Source organism: Dipteris shenzhenensis, chromosome 14 (assembly GCF_047967505.1).
Source record: "Dipteris shenzhenensis isolate YYH24624 ecotype China chromosome 14, Dip_SZ_1.0, whole genome shotgun sequence".
Lineage (NCBI taxonomy): Eukaryota > Viridiplantae > Streptophyta > Polypodiopsida > Gleicheniales > Dipteridaceae > Dipteris > Dipteris shenzhenensis.
The window spans coordinates 41,408,864-41,425,722 of record NC_141609.1 but is presented as its reverse complement, the minus strand read 5'-3'; the positions used below and the strand labels follow the sequence as shown (position 1 = coordinate 41,425,722).

General features: G+C 43.5%; 1 protein-coding gene across 2 annotated transcripts in view; it reads right to left on the bottom strand.

Annotated features, from left to right (window-relative positions):
- Window positions 1–665: 665 nt before the first annotated feature.
- LOC147894632 (synaptotagmin-5-like) overlaps window positions 666–16,859 on the bottom strand; it is a 45,779-nt gene continuing 29,585 nt past the window's right edge. For both annotated transcript variants that reach the window (XM_087385157.1, XM_087385158.1), the window contains exons 8-13: window positions 13,298–13,377; window positions 13,064–13,214; window positions 12,721–12,954; window positions 9,999–10,298; window positions 9,775–9,888; window positions 666–1,022 (exon numbers count right to left, since the gene is read on the bottom strand). In XM_087385157.1, coding sequence (XP_087241283.1) covers window positions 870–1,022; window positions 9,775–9,888; window positions 9,999–10,298; window positions 12,721–12,954; window positions 13,064–13,214; window positions 13,298–13,377 — 1,032 coding nt within the window. In that variant the 3' untranslated portion in view covers window positions 666–869. The remainder of the gene's footprint in view (window positions 1,023–9,774; window positions 9,889–9,998; window positions 10,299–12,720; window positions 12,955–13,063; window positions 13,215–13,297; window positions 13,378–16,859) is intronic.

Genomic DNA, 16,859 nt, shown 5'->3' with positions numbered 1-16,859 from the left:
ATACGTGACCTCTGGAACTGGTTTGCCCCATTCCTGTCGTGACTGCTGAAAGTCATCCTTAAGGGTGTCAAACATGTGCTGAGCTTCCATAGTAAGTTCATCATCTTGTGATGTAGGGTCTGATAGGCGGCGCTTAGCATCTGCGGGTCTTTCTTTTCGAGCATATGTACAAACGTCCAAACCTGAAGCCATGGTTGAAATACGACAAGACAAAAAGGAAAAAAAGAGCGTACAGACACAGGACTGTACGGAGAAGTACATAGACAACAAACGTGTACGGAGCTGCAGACGTGGTCCTCCTGGAGATGCAGACGGGACTGTATGGAACTGCGAGCAGAGCTGCACGGAGGTACGTCCACCTAACCTATACGAAATTTGCAACCTAGGTTTGTACGGACGTACGAACAGCGTGCGAACGCTGTACGGGGACCGTACAGGTGTATGGACAGAAGGGGGAGGCTGTATGGAAACCTTGACGAGGCTGAACAGCAGAGGTCACTCTCTCTCTCACACACACACACACACCACACACACACACACACTTACAACTAAGCAGAAACGAGAGATGCGAGTACAGCCAGTTAGCCACACATATGCTCCATTAAGGAAAACACTCTCTAAATAGGGGAACCCTTTGATGACGTAAATAATCAGAGAAACTCACGTTCACAGAAGGAATAAATAATAAGAAAAAAAAAGGTTACATTGCCCTTTTTTGCCTATTGCCATCCCATTTCTTTACATGCTCAATATGCGTTCCTGTTTACAATGATGGCATTTTGCAGAATATTGATTCTTTGTTGCATGTGGTTTATTGCTTTCACAATAGTTAAGATCCTTCCTCCCATCTGACATCTTACCCACTCCTATTAAAGATATTGAAGGTCCGGGGGAATAGGTTGTATCCACTTCAACTGCAAGAAAATCAGACCAGTTTTTGCCCCAAGTAGTTGCACCTCTGTACTATATTCTCCTTCTCGTAATACTCTAGTCAGGGTCAGAGCGCATTTGCCCAAAGATCTCTGCAACAACCATTTCAGGTAAAAGCTCAGCATTCTGCTTCTAGAGAATTGATCCTGCCCTATAATTGGCCAACCCCCCAAACCAGCCATCCTGCCATTCTTTTGTGTGCTTTGAATTCTCTGAAAGTAATATTCTCTGCTTACAAGGGAGAAACTATGAAAGGCAAAAATACTTCTGCTCACCGTGCCAAAAACTAAAGAAAAAATCATGTTTAGGTCATTAAATAAAATCTTGACCAAGTCCAAAGTGATCTCTACAAAAAAAAATATTTTTGACTAAACATGTTTAAAAGTGCACACCTGTAGAACCTGTCGTGAAAGTGATTGCTCTTCACAGGTTGCTTGTTTAATTTGCAGTGGAACATTGCATGCACAGAAGCAGAAAGTGTAGCAGTTTGGATGAAATGCACAAAAATGACTCATGGGTACTAGCTTCTGTATCCTGGTAACTCTGGTTAGTACCAAGGATAGCAGCATCTGTATTCCACATAAATGTACCAACCAGTACCAAGGATAGCAGCTTGTACTCTATATAAATGTGCCAACCAGATGGGGTGGATTCCTAAGTGTATTGTTTGTACGATGAATCCAAAAATGACGAAGGGACTTCAGTGCAAAGACACATAGAGCACTAGTAACTGTATCATTTACAACAGGATGAGAAAAAATTGACTTCCAGGCTTAAAGATCATTAAAGCAAGTAGATCGCACCAGGCTACATCTACATGTAAATCCAATTATTATTTCCATCCTCAGGTTGATCATTCAGAGCATCACAATAACCAAAATACACTCAGGCTACACAGCCTTGTTGGGTGTTTACAAAATAGAAGACCTTATAGACTAATCACACATATTGCTAACTCGCAAACACGCTCAGACCTACGGATCTTGTTACCCGACTATAGAACTAAGTAGACTAAAATCAAATCACACACTCATACTTTGTTAACCTTCTGCATTCGCACTTGCAGATATCTGAGTCATCCACCTCCATCACCTGGAACCCCTCTCAGCAGGCAAACCAATCCCAAGGTCACACCACCCTTTCATCTTGGCTTACTCTAAGTACTTTCAAGCATCAGAGGCCCTCTTTTCACCCACAAGCAGAAACACGAGCATTCGAGATGTTCAATGAGGTGGTCACTGCTGTCTACACAATATCAACAAACACCAATGCAAAATCCAGAGGCTGTCTAGATGAGACAAAAAAAAAACACACAGTTGCTGTTTACAAAAGATCAGCCATAAAAAAAGAAACCCATGTCTGCTGCGAATGCTTGTTCTGTAGCTCGATATTACAAAACCAGCTTGTTAGGTTACTCCTCTACTACATGTGCATTTAAAACTAAGGCATATTTGGAGCAGGATATGCTACTTGATTTCAGCTTCTTCTTGTCATCCCGTGGCTCTTACCTATGGAGGAGCGCTATGGGAAGTCTCAACAAGACATGCTTCATTGTGCTAGGTGGAACCATTTCGACTGGATGTTCTCCACCTCAGGTCCTCAGAGACATTCACTGAGATCTCTTATCTGTTTAGTGATACAGTGAGTCCAGTACACAAGTCCACAATATGTACCCATTCAGAAATTGGTCTCCAACTTCTTGCTTTGGAGGATTTTGATGTGCACGTTACAGACAGGTCATGGGAGGGGGTTTGCTAGATGACAGAGAGATCTTTCCCAGATTTTATGAGAGACTTTCCACATGTAGATGAGCTAGTGGGACAGATGTTCCAAAAACTCCCAAGCAGCTAGACTCAGAGCAAAGACATTCCTCAGAGTGTGGGATTGCAGTGTTTTTTCCAATTGAAGGAGTATGGTATGACATGGCATTATGCACGTCCTCATTCGCTCTGTTTGGATATTGCTCAAAATGAGACTCGCCAATACTGGTTTTAGATGTTAAGGAAAGGGTTCTCTCTTCCATCACAGTGCAGTTTAGGGGTTGGAACTAGTTTTTGCTCTCATTCCTTTTCATCCCTTTGTCACCCTCCTCCCCCGCTTCATCATCACTCCATTGCTGCCCATCTTCTTCCCCGCCACCCTCTCCTTCTGTCCCCCTCTCCTCCCTCGTCATTCTTCTCTCCCCTTGGTACTTCCTTGCTGCCCACCTTCTTCCCCCTTGTCACCCTCTCCTTTGCCCCTCTTCTTCACCTCCTTTCTGTTACCTTCTGCCCCTTCGTCAACTCTTGTTCTGCACCCTTCATCAAATCCTTTCTGCCTCCTTCCCACCCCTTTATCACCCCCTTCTCTATGCCCCCTTTGTTCACTCCTTTTTGCCCCCCTTTGTCACCCACTCTTCTGCCCCCTCCTTGCTGCACTCTCCTTCCCCTGTGTCACCTTCTTCTTGCCCTATGTCACCACCTTGCTGTCCCTCCTCCTTCCCCTCTCTACTTCTTGCAAATAGTCCCCTTCTGACTTCCCACCTTCGTCAGCCCTCTTCATCTGTACTGTATAGAGTGGGAAAGAGAAAAGAATGCACATTACATGCAATACAGAAAAAAGAGAGTTGATTTCTGTGTTGAGGACCCTGCAAGCTGCAAAAACATCCTCTTCCACCTAGCCACATATTGCATCATCTTCTCACCCAGATGTCCAGCCTTTCTACTCTCATCAAAATACAGAAAAAATAAGAGGAGCATGATGTAAGGAAGAGGGGGCTTCCTTATCCTTTGGAATGGAGACAAGCAGGATGAATAAAAATCGAGGATGGAAATTTATATGAGTAGAGTAATTTGTGAATGTGATTCGAGGATGAAGAATAGCACTCCAATAGCCTGGTGTCCATTCCCTCCTCTTTAGCATCGTCTTCATGCCTTGGAGTGGAGTAGAGGAGATTCATATGACCAAGAGCTATTAATACTCCATCCAGCTGCTTCATACAAGAAAAAAGAGTCATCTGAGAAAAAAAAAGTGATCCTCATTCAACCAGCATCTTTAGGTGCTTCTCGTACTCACCTGTCTCTCCTTAATTCTTCCAGGTTCCTTATCTTTCCACATGGGTCTCCTGCACATAGAGAGAAGCACCAGCCTAAGGCAGTGCGAGATGCCATTTTGACTAGTTTCATCACCAGCAACAGATGAGTACAAGGGATCAAGACGGAACCTCTACACGTGCAAAAGCATTGGCAAATGGAACTAGTGGTAAAGCAAGACCATTGCTAAGTGCAAGAGGCAATGGATCAAGAGAGACCAGCAAGGCCCACAATCCTATTGAGCTAAGATGACGAAGGGAGACATGACCTAGTGCTTGACCAAAAGGGGTAGAAAGATAACACTTCAAGCTATGTCCAAGAGGAAGAGGCTGATTCAGCTTCAACTTTTAGTTGCTTGTGGCTTCGGTCATGCTTTCTCTATTGTCAATCCCACGTAGCAAAGTCCACAGCCCCACTAGAAAGCGGCTCCCCCATAATTTTCATCCACAACCTCACCTGGGATTCAGAGCTCCTCCCATGCTGTTGTGGCCAGGAGGGCACCTTTTTGGGAGTGGAACCATGGTCTACCACAAGACCTTCGTCACATTTCCACTCTCTGATTGGTTGTGACAACTCATTTCTTTTGATTTTTGTATGAGCTTGTCATAGGAGTTTGTCTCGGATTCTTGTATTTCGGTCATACTTAATAGAATTTCTCTCTTTACAAAAAAGAGAGCTTATATTTATTATGAATACTCTTTGCTTTCGAGATCAAGCTCATAGGATTCATCAAGTTGATGTTGTTTCATATATGGCAACAAAGGAGCAATTGTGTGCAGATTTCATTATTTCTTGCAACCAAAATTTGTTTCACTCCTTTGGCCAAAGGTTCACTTACACCTCCTCTTTGGTCCAAGCTTACCTACAGTTCCATATGCACCATCCAAACAGTGCAGAGTCAACTGAGTTGAGTGCCTTATTAGGTAGATATGATGGGAAGGTTCATGGGACCAAATTTGTGAGAAGTCAAAATGGAGGGGAGAGCAAAAACATGGAGCAATACTGAATTGACGTTGCAAGAATGAAGTACAAAGGGGCTGTCATACTGGATCTCAATGCCACTGCAAATAGCACTCTGCTTCTCAGTGAGTATGGGAGTAGATGGTATGGGAGTTGATGGCTGCAAACTACCCTAAAGATCTGCCATCACTCTCATCATCCATACACATTCAGCAGTAGTTGTGAAGGCTGCCCTATACACAGATTCACAAGATGATGTTGCCACCGTGGATTGTTCTTGCTCAACCAAGCAATGTATGAACTGCCAATAAAGAAACAATTTCCACTGGTGGAATGTTTGGCATCATAATTTCCAGCCCAATCTGAATCAGTGAAAACATGCAAGTTAGAGACACCCCCCTAGCATAGAACAAACCAAGAGACTGTGTCCCCTGCAAGTATCTGAAAACATGCTTCACAACACACCAATGCTGTGTCTTTGGGCTGTGCTCAACTGGAATATATTGAACTGAATATCTGAATGGTTTGCAATGGTAAGTAAGGCATCCAAGAGTCTGACTGTATACAACATCAAAAGGTTCACCCGCATCATGCATGGACAGGCTCAACCCTGGCTCCATGGGAGATGAAATAGGTTTGCAGTCCTAAAAATTAAACCTTTCTAGCAGTCCTTGAATGTATTTTGACTGTTTGAGCACAATACCTTCATCTGCTTGGATAACTTGGATGCCCAAATAATAGTGTAAGAGCCCCAAAATAGATATCTCAAATGAAGCTTCAAGATCCTTCTTGATTTCTGCAATTTTCTCGTCATTTGTGCCTGAGCAGCATATCATCCACACGTATAGGACGACAATCAACAAATCCTTCTTGTCCTTCTCGACATAAAGGGTACTCTCCATGGACTGTAGAACTTGATTGGTAACAAATGTGTGAATTTTCTCATACCAGCCCGTGGGGCTTGTTTCAGTCCATGAAGTTTTTTAAGGAGTTTGCATACTTTATCTTCCTGACCAGGCATCTGAAAACCAACAAGCTGACTCACATGCACATATTCCTAGGAGTACCCATTGAGAAGGTCTGTTTGTATATCCAAATGATGTACTTTCCACCCAAAATGAGCAGCAAACGAAACAACACATCTAATGGCAGTCATCTTGGAATTTGGGGAAAAGGTTTCATAAGAGTCTATCCTCTTGTGCTGAGAATAGCCCTTGGCAACCAACCGTTCTTTGTACCTATCAATGGTACCATCATATTTTCTTTTGATCTTGTACACCCACTTTGTCCCAATTGCTTTCTTCCCTATGGGCAAATCCACGAGTACCCATGTATTGTTCTTCATGATAGAATCTAGTTCTAACTCCATGGCCCTCATCCAATGCTTACTAGCTTGAGCATCAGCAAAATTGTTTGGTTCGTCCGTATCACACAATGAATTCATCCAAGCTGAATCAAAAACCTTTGCTCCACCTCCCCTTGTTATACTAGAGAGAGGGGCTCAAAGTCTACTCTTCTATAGAGTTTGTAGCATCCACTCAAGGATTGTTCTAGCTTCCAATGAAGCAGCCCTCTCTTCTCCGACAACTTCCTGCACATCCCATGTGTGATAGGCTGATCCTGGACCTGATTTGGAGCATCCAAAGGCTGCTGAATACTATGGTCTTCTATTGGCTTCTCTGACGTGTCACAACAAGAGAAATTACTATTTAGTTAATAAATAGTCATTAGAACATTATTATATTAGGTGCCAATTTTGATGGTGGGGTTGTTTGTATTTATGATCGATCTAGTGGTGTAAATGGTGCCGCTAAATCTAAAGAACATTCGCCAATGGTTATTAATAAAGATGCGCACATACGTGTCTAGGTCCTAGGGAGAGTAGGAAAGGGAAGGGTGCATTAGAGTGTATTAAATGGTACGTAGGCTAAGGGTAGGTCTAAATGGGAAGATAAACCTTGAGTGATCTCAAGGCAAAGGGAAGGGTGCATTAGAGCATATTAAATGGTACGTAGGCTAAGGGTAGGTCTAAATGGGAGAGTAGGAAAGGGAAGGATGCATTAGAGTTGCATTAGAGTGTATTAAATGGTATGTAGGGCAATGGTTATTAATAAAGATGCGCACAAACATGTCTAGGTCCTAGGGAGAGTAGGAAAGGGAAGGGTGCATTAGAGTGTATTAAATAAAACGTAGGCTAAGGGTAGGTCTAAATGGGAGAGTAGGAAAGGGAAGGGTGCATTAGAGTGTATTAAATGGTACGTAGGCTATGGGTAGGTCTAAATGGGAAGATGAACCTGGAGTGATCTCAAGGGGCATTAATGAAAGGGTATCCCCTTTTCATTGTGATCTCACATAGCTTTCTCTCTGCCATCTTGCATTCATCCACAATCTCTCTCTCAGGAAGAATAGAAACAAGTACTCTCATCAAGGCGCCCCTCCCCCATTGGAGGGCCCAATCAACACCGCAATTCTGCATGCATTGCACCCATTTACCTTCTTGTAAGTTTGGATCTTCACATTTGGTATTAGAGAGCTGATGGTCCACTGCAGGGGAGGAAAGAGGAAGAGAAGACCTCTGGAAAAGAGAAGGAAAGGTAGACGATCCAGCGCAGACTGCACGGAAGAGGGCAACAGGATAGGCGCTGCACGAAGCGGCACATGGGTAGGGCGGTGAGAGAACCAACGCACAGAAGAGTGACACCTGACGGGGAGTTAAGGTCAGAGATCCTGTCATTCCCTATTTTACCCTCTTTTGCAGTAGAGGCGATCAAATCAGATGGGTTTCCTAGAGTTAGGGTCATTGTGTCTGACCCTAATATTTTAATGACCACATCATGCTTCAACGTCCAGATGGCTCTCTTTTCCGACAGAGTCGAGATCATGGGCAACCAGGATCAATGTCAGATTGGCAGCACCTTTGGGCGCTGAGTTGACACCCCTCCATTTTCATTGCTTTTTGGGACATGATTGCAGACCATGTTACCTTCGCCCTGCAGAACATGTGGACTCCCGTACTATGCATGATTCACTTATAGAGGGTCTCATTTATCTTATCCCAAAGGGGGCCTGCAGAAATTTCGTTTCCCAATGGAAGCCAATCAGTCTTTTGGGCACCTTCTACAAAATTTGGGCCAATCAATTTGTGTTAGCAGCCCATTCTTTCATCTCATTCACGGTACGTAGACGGGCTTTGTGCATGGCCGAAGCATTTTTTATAGTATCTTTTCATTTTGGGAGGCTTTGGATTAAGCTATGCAGAGAGTGGTTAAAAGCTTGCCATTCTACTCTTGGATTTTGAGAAAGATTATGACATAGTAGATTGGGGTTTTCTGGATGATACTTTTGTATGTTTTGGATTTTAGATGCTTAGATCATAGGGGTTCTTCTTTGTACAAATAATCCCACAACCAAATGCTTATCAAAGGGGAACACGGGAGAGAGATTTCAGATTTCGAGATCAGGTCTGACAAGGATGCCCTCTTGCCCCTTTTCTTTATTTGTTTGTGACTGAAGCAATGAGAATCTTCTTGAGATCTCAGGCTAACATTATTGGTCTAAGACTTCCCCTAAGATAAGATGAGGACATCTTGGACAATGAGCTTGCGGATGAAATTGCTGTTTTTTTGGATGTCACTCCACAGAATCTCACTTCTTTCGGGGTATCCTTGGATTTATTTTGTTATGTAGCTCATTTGCAATAAGTCCAATGGCTTCTAGAAAGAGATGACGACAGTACAGATTGGGGGGACTGATTTCGGTCTCACATGGATCCAGAGGGGTGACTCTGATAGGTACTTGGGCTGCCAGGTCGGTGTGTGTATCTCTCCTTCGCAGCAATTTGCTCCTGTGTTGGAGTTTTCTAGTGCTCTATGATGCGCACGCTTTTTACCCACTCAAGGTGTTTTCTCATGCCTTGCATGATGTATTTCTGCCATGAGCTTCGCGCTTGGGGTTTCTTTCATACTTAATTGAAGTCTTTTCATTGAAAAAAAATGGAAAAAAAGAAAAAGAGGAAACTTATGCAGAGTTCCTAGCCAAATGGCATCATGAGATAGTATATGGGCAAGCCCAAGCAGAGAAAGAAAAGGATCACATGCTACAGGAGATGGATGCACTAAGATGACGACTTGTCTTCGATTTAGGAACTCTCAACAAATCCATAGGAAGACTCTCCTAAACGGTAGGAGCATAATGCATTCATGCACTCGCATAGATAATGCATTTGTTTTTTCTGGGGAAAAAAAGATAATGCATTTTATGTGCAGCTAAGATAGTGAATATTCCTGCACAAGAACAGTGGGGCTTTTCAGACGTGACAACTTGTTTGAGTACACTTAGGGCCACATATCTTCCATTCATGAAATGATTCAAAAACGTAGTACCCAATGACCCAAGTTCTATGAACAAAGGATGGATCCATCTGAGCATAGAAAGGATGCCAAAGACTCCTAAATTTAGGCTCTATTCGTCTTGATGCCTCTAGTTTCAAACAGGCTAAGCTATATATATGCCATTTGCTATAATATCTTTGGTCAAAAAGAAATCTCTGCACAGTGTCCCTCTAAACTTACCTAACATGACTTCGATACGATGTTCTCTCTGAGCACTATGCAAATCCTGAATTTCCAGGGCTTGTAATTCCAAAGCATCCATTAGTTGTGTAAGCATGAGTGCTAAGTTCAAGGTTTACCAAACTCAAGGAAAACTTCAAAGTGTGCATTAGCATACCTACAAGCAAGCATCTAATGCCAGAGAAGATTCAGATTTGCTATAAAATTACATTGACATGACATGGAATTTCTGCACTTTGTACCTCTATAAAGGTGTCGTGGTCAAACACTTCCAGTAAGAGCATCTCATGTAAAGCATCTTCAACCATAATGTCAAAAGTCTGATTCCATTCAGGATCTGTGCATTTGGTGATCACCTGCAAACCAAAAACGGATCCTCCTGACCTTCATCTAAGTGGCTTATAAATTTCAGCAAAGATCACTCGACAGAGAGAAAGATAATCCAAAAGAGTATAGTTTCTCTTACTCTAGTTGTCTTTCGTGCATCACTTTTCTTCATTTTAAGGACCACATATGGGTCAGATTTGTTGTCGAAGTCAGTCGCCATCAAGTTCTGTGCTCGAACCACAGTAACGGAAAGTATTCCACGTATAACAGCCCCCTCCTTCACCAATGACTTGAAAGGTGATTGGCTGAAGCCATTCACGTCTGAAGTGATTAATTTCTCTAAAGATGTTAGAGGCATGGAAGGAATAGATGTCTTAGATAAAAAAGCATCATGTTTTACTTCCTCATCCAGAGGGTGGTATATAAGCTCCACGTGCACCTGCAATGCAATTTGCTTCCTTGGTAAGTCCACGTTCTTAAATATGATTTAAAACACAGAAAGTTAAACAATTTTTTCTGCTAATATTTGAAACTGGGTCTCTCTGTGATTAGTCAACAACGTCACATGCCTTTACAAATTGACTGAAACCTTTTATTCTGTTATTTGATAAAGTGGGTTAGTATTATGTTGAGGATGAGGGTTGACAGCAGATAGTCAACTAGAAGTTTTCCCACCCTGTTCCACCTTCCATATCTTAGTAAAATGCACTGTCCTCCAGCTGCTTAAGTGAATTTTGCCTCTGCCACTCTCAAAAACCTTCCTGATCCTGTCCGCCATCCATCATTTTGACTCCTCGCTATCCTCACATTCCTCCTCCACGACCTTCCTCTCACATACAGCCCTCAGCCACCACTTCAGTCTTTCTCTCCTTACAGCCCCTTCCTCCACCTCCATTCTCCTCCTCTCACATCCCTCCTCCTTTTCCACCTTCTACGGCCCATGCTACACTTGGAGATAGCATATCACCATGCACTCAAAACGTTCCAAAGAGTACTTGCCTGCCACCTATTATTCATGTGCAGACCCGCTCTTTAGACATGAGTGGCTGTTCTGCATCCGTGAGCTAGGCTTCCACCAAAAATCAAGGGCTACTCACCTCTCACGACCTTAAGGCAGTGTTGCACTATATTCTACTCAAGAGAAGAAACCACAATTATCTCCACTCATGATTCCATACCTTGTCTAATGACAGTCTTCGCGCTCCTATATCTGGTGAGATTTGTCTGGCGCTATCGTCTTAAAGATACATTGCCATCCTTTAACAATGTCCTTGCCATGGGGCTCTTCCCCATTCTGCCGTTCTTCAGTGTTCCTGCCCGGCATCCCTACCATATAGCACGGTTATCCTATTGACCTCAGTTTTGGAGATAATTACGCAGTGATGGCTAGTTATATGGTGTTCCTCATTCTCTGGAAAGGTCATCCAGATTGCCAATTTCGTAATTTGTGCCATGGGCACAGGGACATATGATCTAGTTGCTTTAATTTCTTTTACTAAACTCTTGATTTAGCAGAATATTCAGGTTCTCTCTTTGCAACTCTATGCAAGCTCACTCAGAGGAGGACACGTACTTGGGCAACCGGCCCCTTGCAGTGTCAATGTTAAAAATAGATGGCAGACATTCTTTGTGAAAGGTGTTGTTACTTATTTGGTTGGGAGGCTTTGTTGAAGAGAGGAGTCACTTTACTCTCCCACAAAACCTCTGGCTATGTTGGCCAAGGAAGTTCTCCTTTAGCAAGAGCTATCGTGCATAGAGTCACAAACACATCGCAGTATTACAAGCCACGCGTCACAGCTAATCAACACGCGCCACGTAATTCGCCTGTCAAACTAACCAAACTAATCCAACGATGCGCCAAACTAACCAAATGATGCGCCAAATGTCATCACACCGTCGATTGCCAACAACTGCCAGTCCACGACCTGCGCCGCCGGTCACGCACACTCCCTCGGGCCCTCGAAGCTCAGAAAGTGACATGTGGTTGACATTTCTGGTGGGAAAAAGGTTCGCGGCCGCTCGCTGTTTTCCCGACCGGGAAATGCCTCCCTTGATCACTTCCCTCTAAGCTTCAATTTGGATGCTTCTTCATCAGTAGCATTTTTTTGCATATCCGAGCTCAGGATTGTGTCATGGATAAGGCATATCAGGCATGTGTTTACGTGGGGGTGGTATGCCTGGCCGATGGGGGGAGCATGCCTTCCCATAGAGATGGTAACCCCAACACAGATAGTCATCCATGAGGCCACCTTCTTCTAGGCAGCAGAGTTCAAGATTCCCTACGAGACCTTTCCAGCATTGTAGCCTGGCATCTAGGTAGCCTGGTGCTGCCTAGTGATGGGGGGCATCATATTCGACCTGTGAGCACTCTCGTCAACATTTGACTGGATATCATATACACTTTCTGGGAGCAAGATACAAACAGTTCCAGGAAGACACAGAGCAGAGGCAGCAGTTCTGCAAAGATTGCCTTGCAGGCATTTTCTACACTCTAAATAGATTGAGGAATCCATTAGTTGTTTATCCCACCACACTAGTTGCTAGCACTTGCTCCTAGGTTACAATATGTAGTGAGCCGCAACCTTCGAAGCAGGCTTCAAGGCAGTCAGGTTGAACTTTTCTTGCCACTGCTTCTCATAGAAGCTCACCTTGTATCATTTTTAAAGCATCTAATAGAAGTAGGTTTTTTGGGGGAATTTATTTGCCTTGACTATACCATTATTTTTTCAATTTATAGTGAAAAAGCTGATATGAGACAAATTCAATCACACAATTTCATCAAAGCATACAGAATGCAGAAGAGTGTGCAAGGTGTCCTATACTAATAATACTATATGGAGTTGGAGTATGCAAAAGCACACCTCCCCTCTATAAGCATTGGCATTTCCTGTCTTCCCTGATTCTTTTGTCAATGGAAGCCACAAGTCTTCAAGTTTCTCAGCCTCCAAAGTCCTCAGTTCTAACTGGGCAGAGCCAATCAGCTGGGCTGCTTGGAGCCCCTCGTCATCAAAAACTTTGATTGTAAGCTTCTGAGTGTGAACATCCTCTACCACAAGTTTGAAATGCTCATTCCAGATTGGATTGGAGTCATTATTCTGTACAAAAGCGAGAACTATTGTCAGTGCATCCTCAAAATCCATAGCCATAAAAGGTACAAATCTGTTCAACAGGAATACTCAGTTACATGGGTAGCAGAGTGTTTACAATTGTTTTGGTCCTCTTCATCCGGTCTGGAATTGGCCGTATGTAAACCTCTGCGAAAGGATCAGACTTTCCAATAATATCTTTATTTTTCAGCTGTTTCCCCTGCACCAGCTTGACTTCCAATATTCCCATGACACGCAGCTCGAGATTCCTGGGAAAGGAAAAATAATAAAGAAAACAGAATGCACAAATCTGGAGACATTATTTTGTATATTTCTGTAACACTTATGCAACCTGTAGTCTCCAGGTACAATAGGAATGACATTTCGGGCAGGCCATAGTAAAGAGTCTGTTATAGCAGTCTTGATTGTACCCTGCGATGTCATAATATTAAGTTAAGAATTTGGCATTGCAAGTATCCCCCCCCCCCCCCAAAAAAAAACAAAAAAAAAACCAGTCATTTTGGAAGCTCCCTACTATGAAGTAAGCCAAACATTGCCTCTATGTGGAAATGGAGATTATGCATCCCCCAAAGCACAGAAAAAATAGCAGAAACTAGTTCCCCCAAAAAAAGACTGAACAGGCCATCCGGTGAATAAACATAATTTCCCATGCAAAAGAAAAAAATGCCAGCAGAAGGAGCATCCACCATGCAAGCATAAAGTTGACTGCTCTGAAGTCAAACTGATTTATTTCAGCCATATAAAGTAAGTTTCACTTGGACATTGCAAGTTTCAGCTATGGAAAGTGTGTTACATTCCAATCATGCCAACAGAATAGAAAACAGCAACATTTTGTACAAGCTCACACTCCATTTATGTCAGGATGCAATGGCATGGTACAGTTCACACAAAGTGCAGGCCTTATAAGAGATACAACCTGTTCAAACAAGCATCATCTCATAATCAACAGCCTACTTTATTTGCAAAAAAAGACAGTAAAGGCCTTGCATCAGACAGGAGAGCCAGCATAAGAATTGGGCCTAGTGGCCTAATATAAGTCTCATGGATATATGATCCTAGTACACTAGAGGAACTCGACAATCTTTCAGCTGGTAGCCACCAACGTCCATCTCTGCTCAAGAGGGCCCAACTACAAAAGTGAACACGGATAAGCTTCAGGTTGGAGGCCAAGTTAAAAAAATAATGGAGGCAAAAAGCAGACGGATGATTTAGACATGACCTCAGGTAAGTTTTGACCCATGAGTAGAAGCTAGGGTAATCAGGTCACAAAGCCACAAGATTTAATGGAGTTTCGATCCAAACATTGCTCAAAGGTGATTAAGCTGGTTTGTCTCCACAAATCAAGTTTCAAACGATAGCGTTCTTAGAAAGGATGCCAGGAGGTTAGGAAGGATACATGCAAAGGAGAAGATAACTAGTTCCTGGGAAGTTCCCATGGTGCAAATGTGCTTAGCCTATGCCACGCCCGTTTGGCCAAAAGCATCTCTACAAGTCAACTGAAACCTGATAGCCCTCCCAATGAGGGGCTTTGAAAGGTCTCCAACCTCTGCAACCGATCTACAACCTTCTGGCATTACTGACCTTGTAACCAAAGAAAGGAAGACTCCTCTCTTGGTTCCCTGCAACAATCCATTCCCACTCTCTAGGGTCCCACTGCAGATACTTTATGGGGACTCCTCCATAGAGCCACAACCTCCATGAACCCGAAATAGAAAGACGAGGGCTCAGATCAATATGCCAAGCAAAGTCCTTGCCCTATTCCACATAGCCTATAGTCCTGATAGGCTGAAATGGCGTGCTCAAAAGAATATCATCTGAGGAAAAAAGATAGCTAGCCACCTGACTGTACATAAAAAACCAAGGCATCCTCCTGTGCCCCCAAGAAAGCAATGACCTGAATAGGAATACCTGTCCTAGAGAAAGCCCTCATCTAAGTACTTCCTCTGAGGTGACCGACCAACTGTTGCTGATGATCTTCTAAAAGCCTTTTGAAGGCTTTCCAAGAGCCAACTGAAGTGGCTGGGCCTCTCTCCCAGTTGGACCACTGCATATAATGAGATAAACCAAGTTTCCTACCATGCTCATCAAGTATGCAATCATTCCACATGATAGGTTGCCTATCAATCTCTTCGAGAGAGGAGAGAAAACTCTCTGAAGGGTACTTCTGAAGCCTGACCAAGCTTTCAAAATAGCAACCAAAAGCGGGGAGGAAGGAGATCTGAGACAGGCTGAGGTGAAAATCCAACTGGTGCTATCCATCCAATCTCCACCTGAGGAGGGTCTGCATGTCTGAATGCCCTGAATGAAGAAAGTTTTCCAAGGCTCCTCCCCAAGCAAAAGGTCTCTAACCACAAATTTGCAAAGTAGAGCCTTGCATTGCAAGTCTATGATGTTGAGACCCCCCTCCTGTGTGGCAAGGATCAAGGTCTCCCAAGACACCCTGGCAATAGTGTCTGTTGTGCCATCTAGCCCGCTCAATAAAAAATTCCTTATAGGCCTTATGAGTTGAGTGATACAATCCCTGGAGCAACACCAACAGGAGCAAACATACCAAGCTGTGGCCAGCAGAACCTGGCTAACAACCACCACCCTGGATGCAAGGTCTAATCTGGCTGAACTCCAGAAAAAGAAGTTTTCTCTTGATACTCCCCAACATCGGAGCAAACTGCTGCAAAGAAGAGATACCCAAACCAACCTGGCATCCTAGGTACTTGACTGACATACCCCTTTGGGTCTAAGTGAAGCCCAAATCAGCCCCCCAGCTTCGAGTGTCATCATCACTGATCCAAAAGCCATTGGACTTGTTCCAATTAATGTGAGCACATGCTGCCATACAAAACAAGTCCAAGGCTGTCCTGAAAGAGGTGAGAGTCTGAGGGGAGGCCTCCAAGAAAATACCAGTGTCATCTGCTAGCTCGCAATCGACGAGGTCCTCTTCCTATCTAAGCGGTAATCTGAGCCCAAGAATGTCAGCTCGAGATCTGAGAAAAATGCTCATAGCCTCAGCCACAAAAAGAAAAAGAAAGGGGGCAAGGGGGCATCCCTGACGGATTGATTTGGAAATCTGAAATATATTTCCCCTGACCCCTCCTATAAGTATTGGCTATGGGCTGATCTATACAAAGCTGAAACCCCTCTAATCCATGCATTCGAAAACCCAAAATGATGAAGGGTGCCCTCCAAGAAATCCCAATCTACCCTGTCATATGCTTTTTCGAAGTCCAAGAGAAGAATGGGTGTCTTTTGTCCACTGTGCATGGCCCACTCCGAAGCTTCCCAAAAAGAGAATATATTATAAAAAATGCTTCTGTCATGAACAAATCCGGTCTGTGTATCATGAATAAGATCTGCAAGTATGGGATGCAAATGCAAGCTGATTGCTTTTGCCAAGATTTTATAAAGTGATAGGTCTCCACTGTGACACTAAATTTCTGCACCCTCCCTTTTGGGTTAGATATATGAGACCCTTTGTAAGTGAATCAGGCATCTTACCAAAGTCCCAAACACCCTGCAGGACTGAGGTCATGTGATCCCCAATCATATCCCAAAAGGTCAAGAAAAAAAAGGTGCAAGTCCGTCTGGACCTGGGCACTTTCCCTTGTGAAGGGTAAGAAGCGCAGACTTAAACTCTATGTTGGTGAAAGGTGCATCAAGAGCGAGCCTCATATCGGTTTCACCAACCTAGGAATATACTGCCATATGACTTTGCCTGGCATCGTCAATGGCCTCGCTACCAGGATTTGGTGAGAGAAGTAAGGCATAGAAATCTGTAGCTTGCGCATGACGGCATCCGGATCTGACAGTAAATCTGAGTCAATGAGCTGAGAAACACTCTCTACTATGTCTGAGGCCATGAGTAGAGAAGAAATGCTTATTGACCCTACCTCCCATGT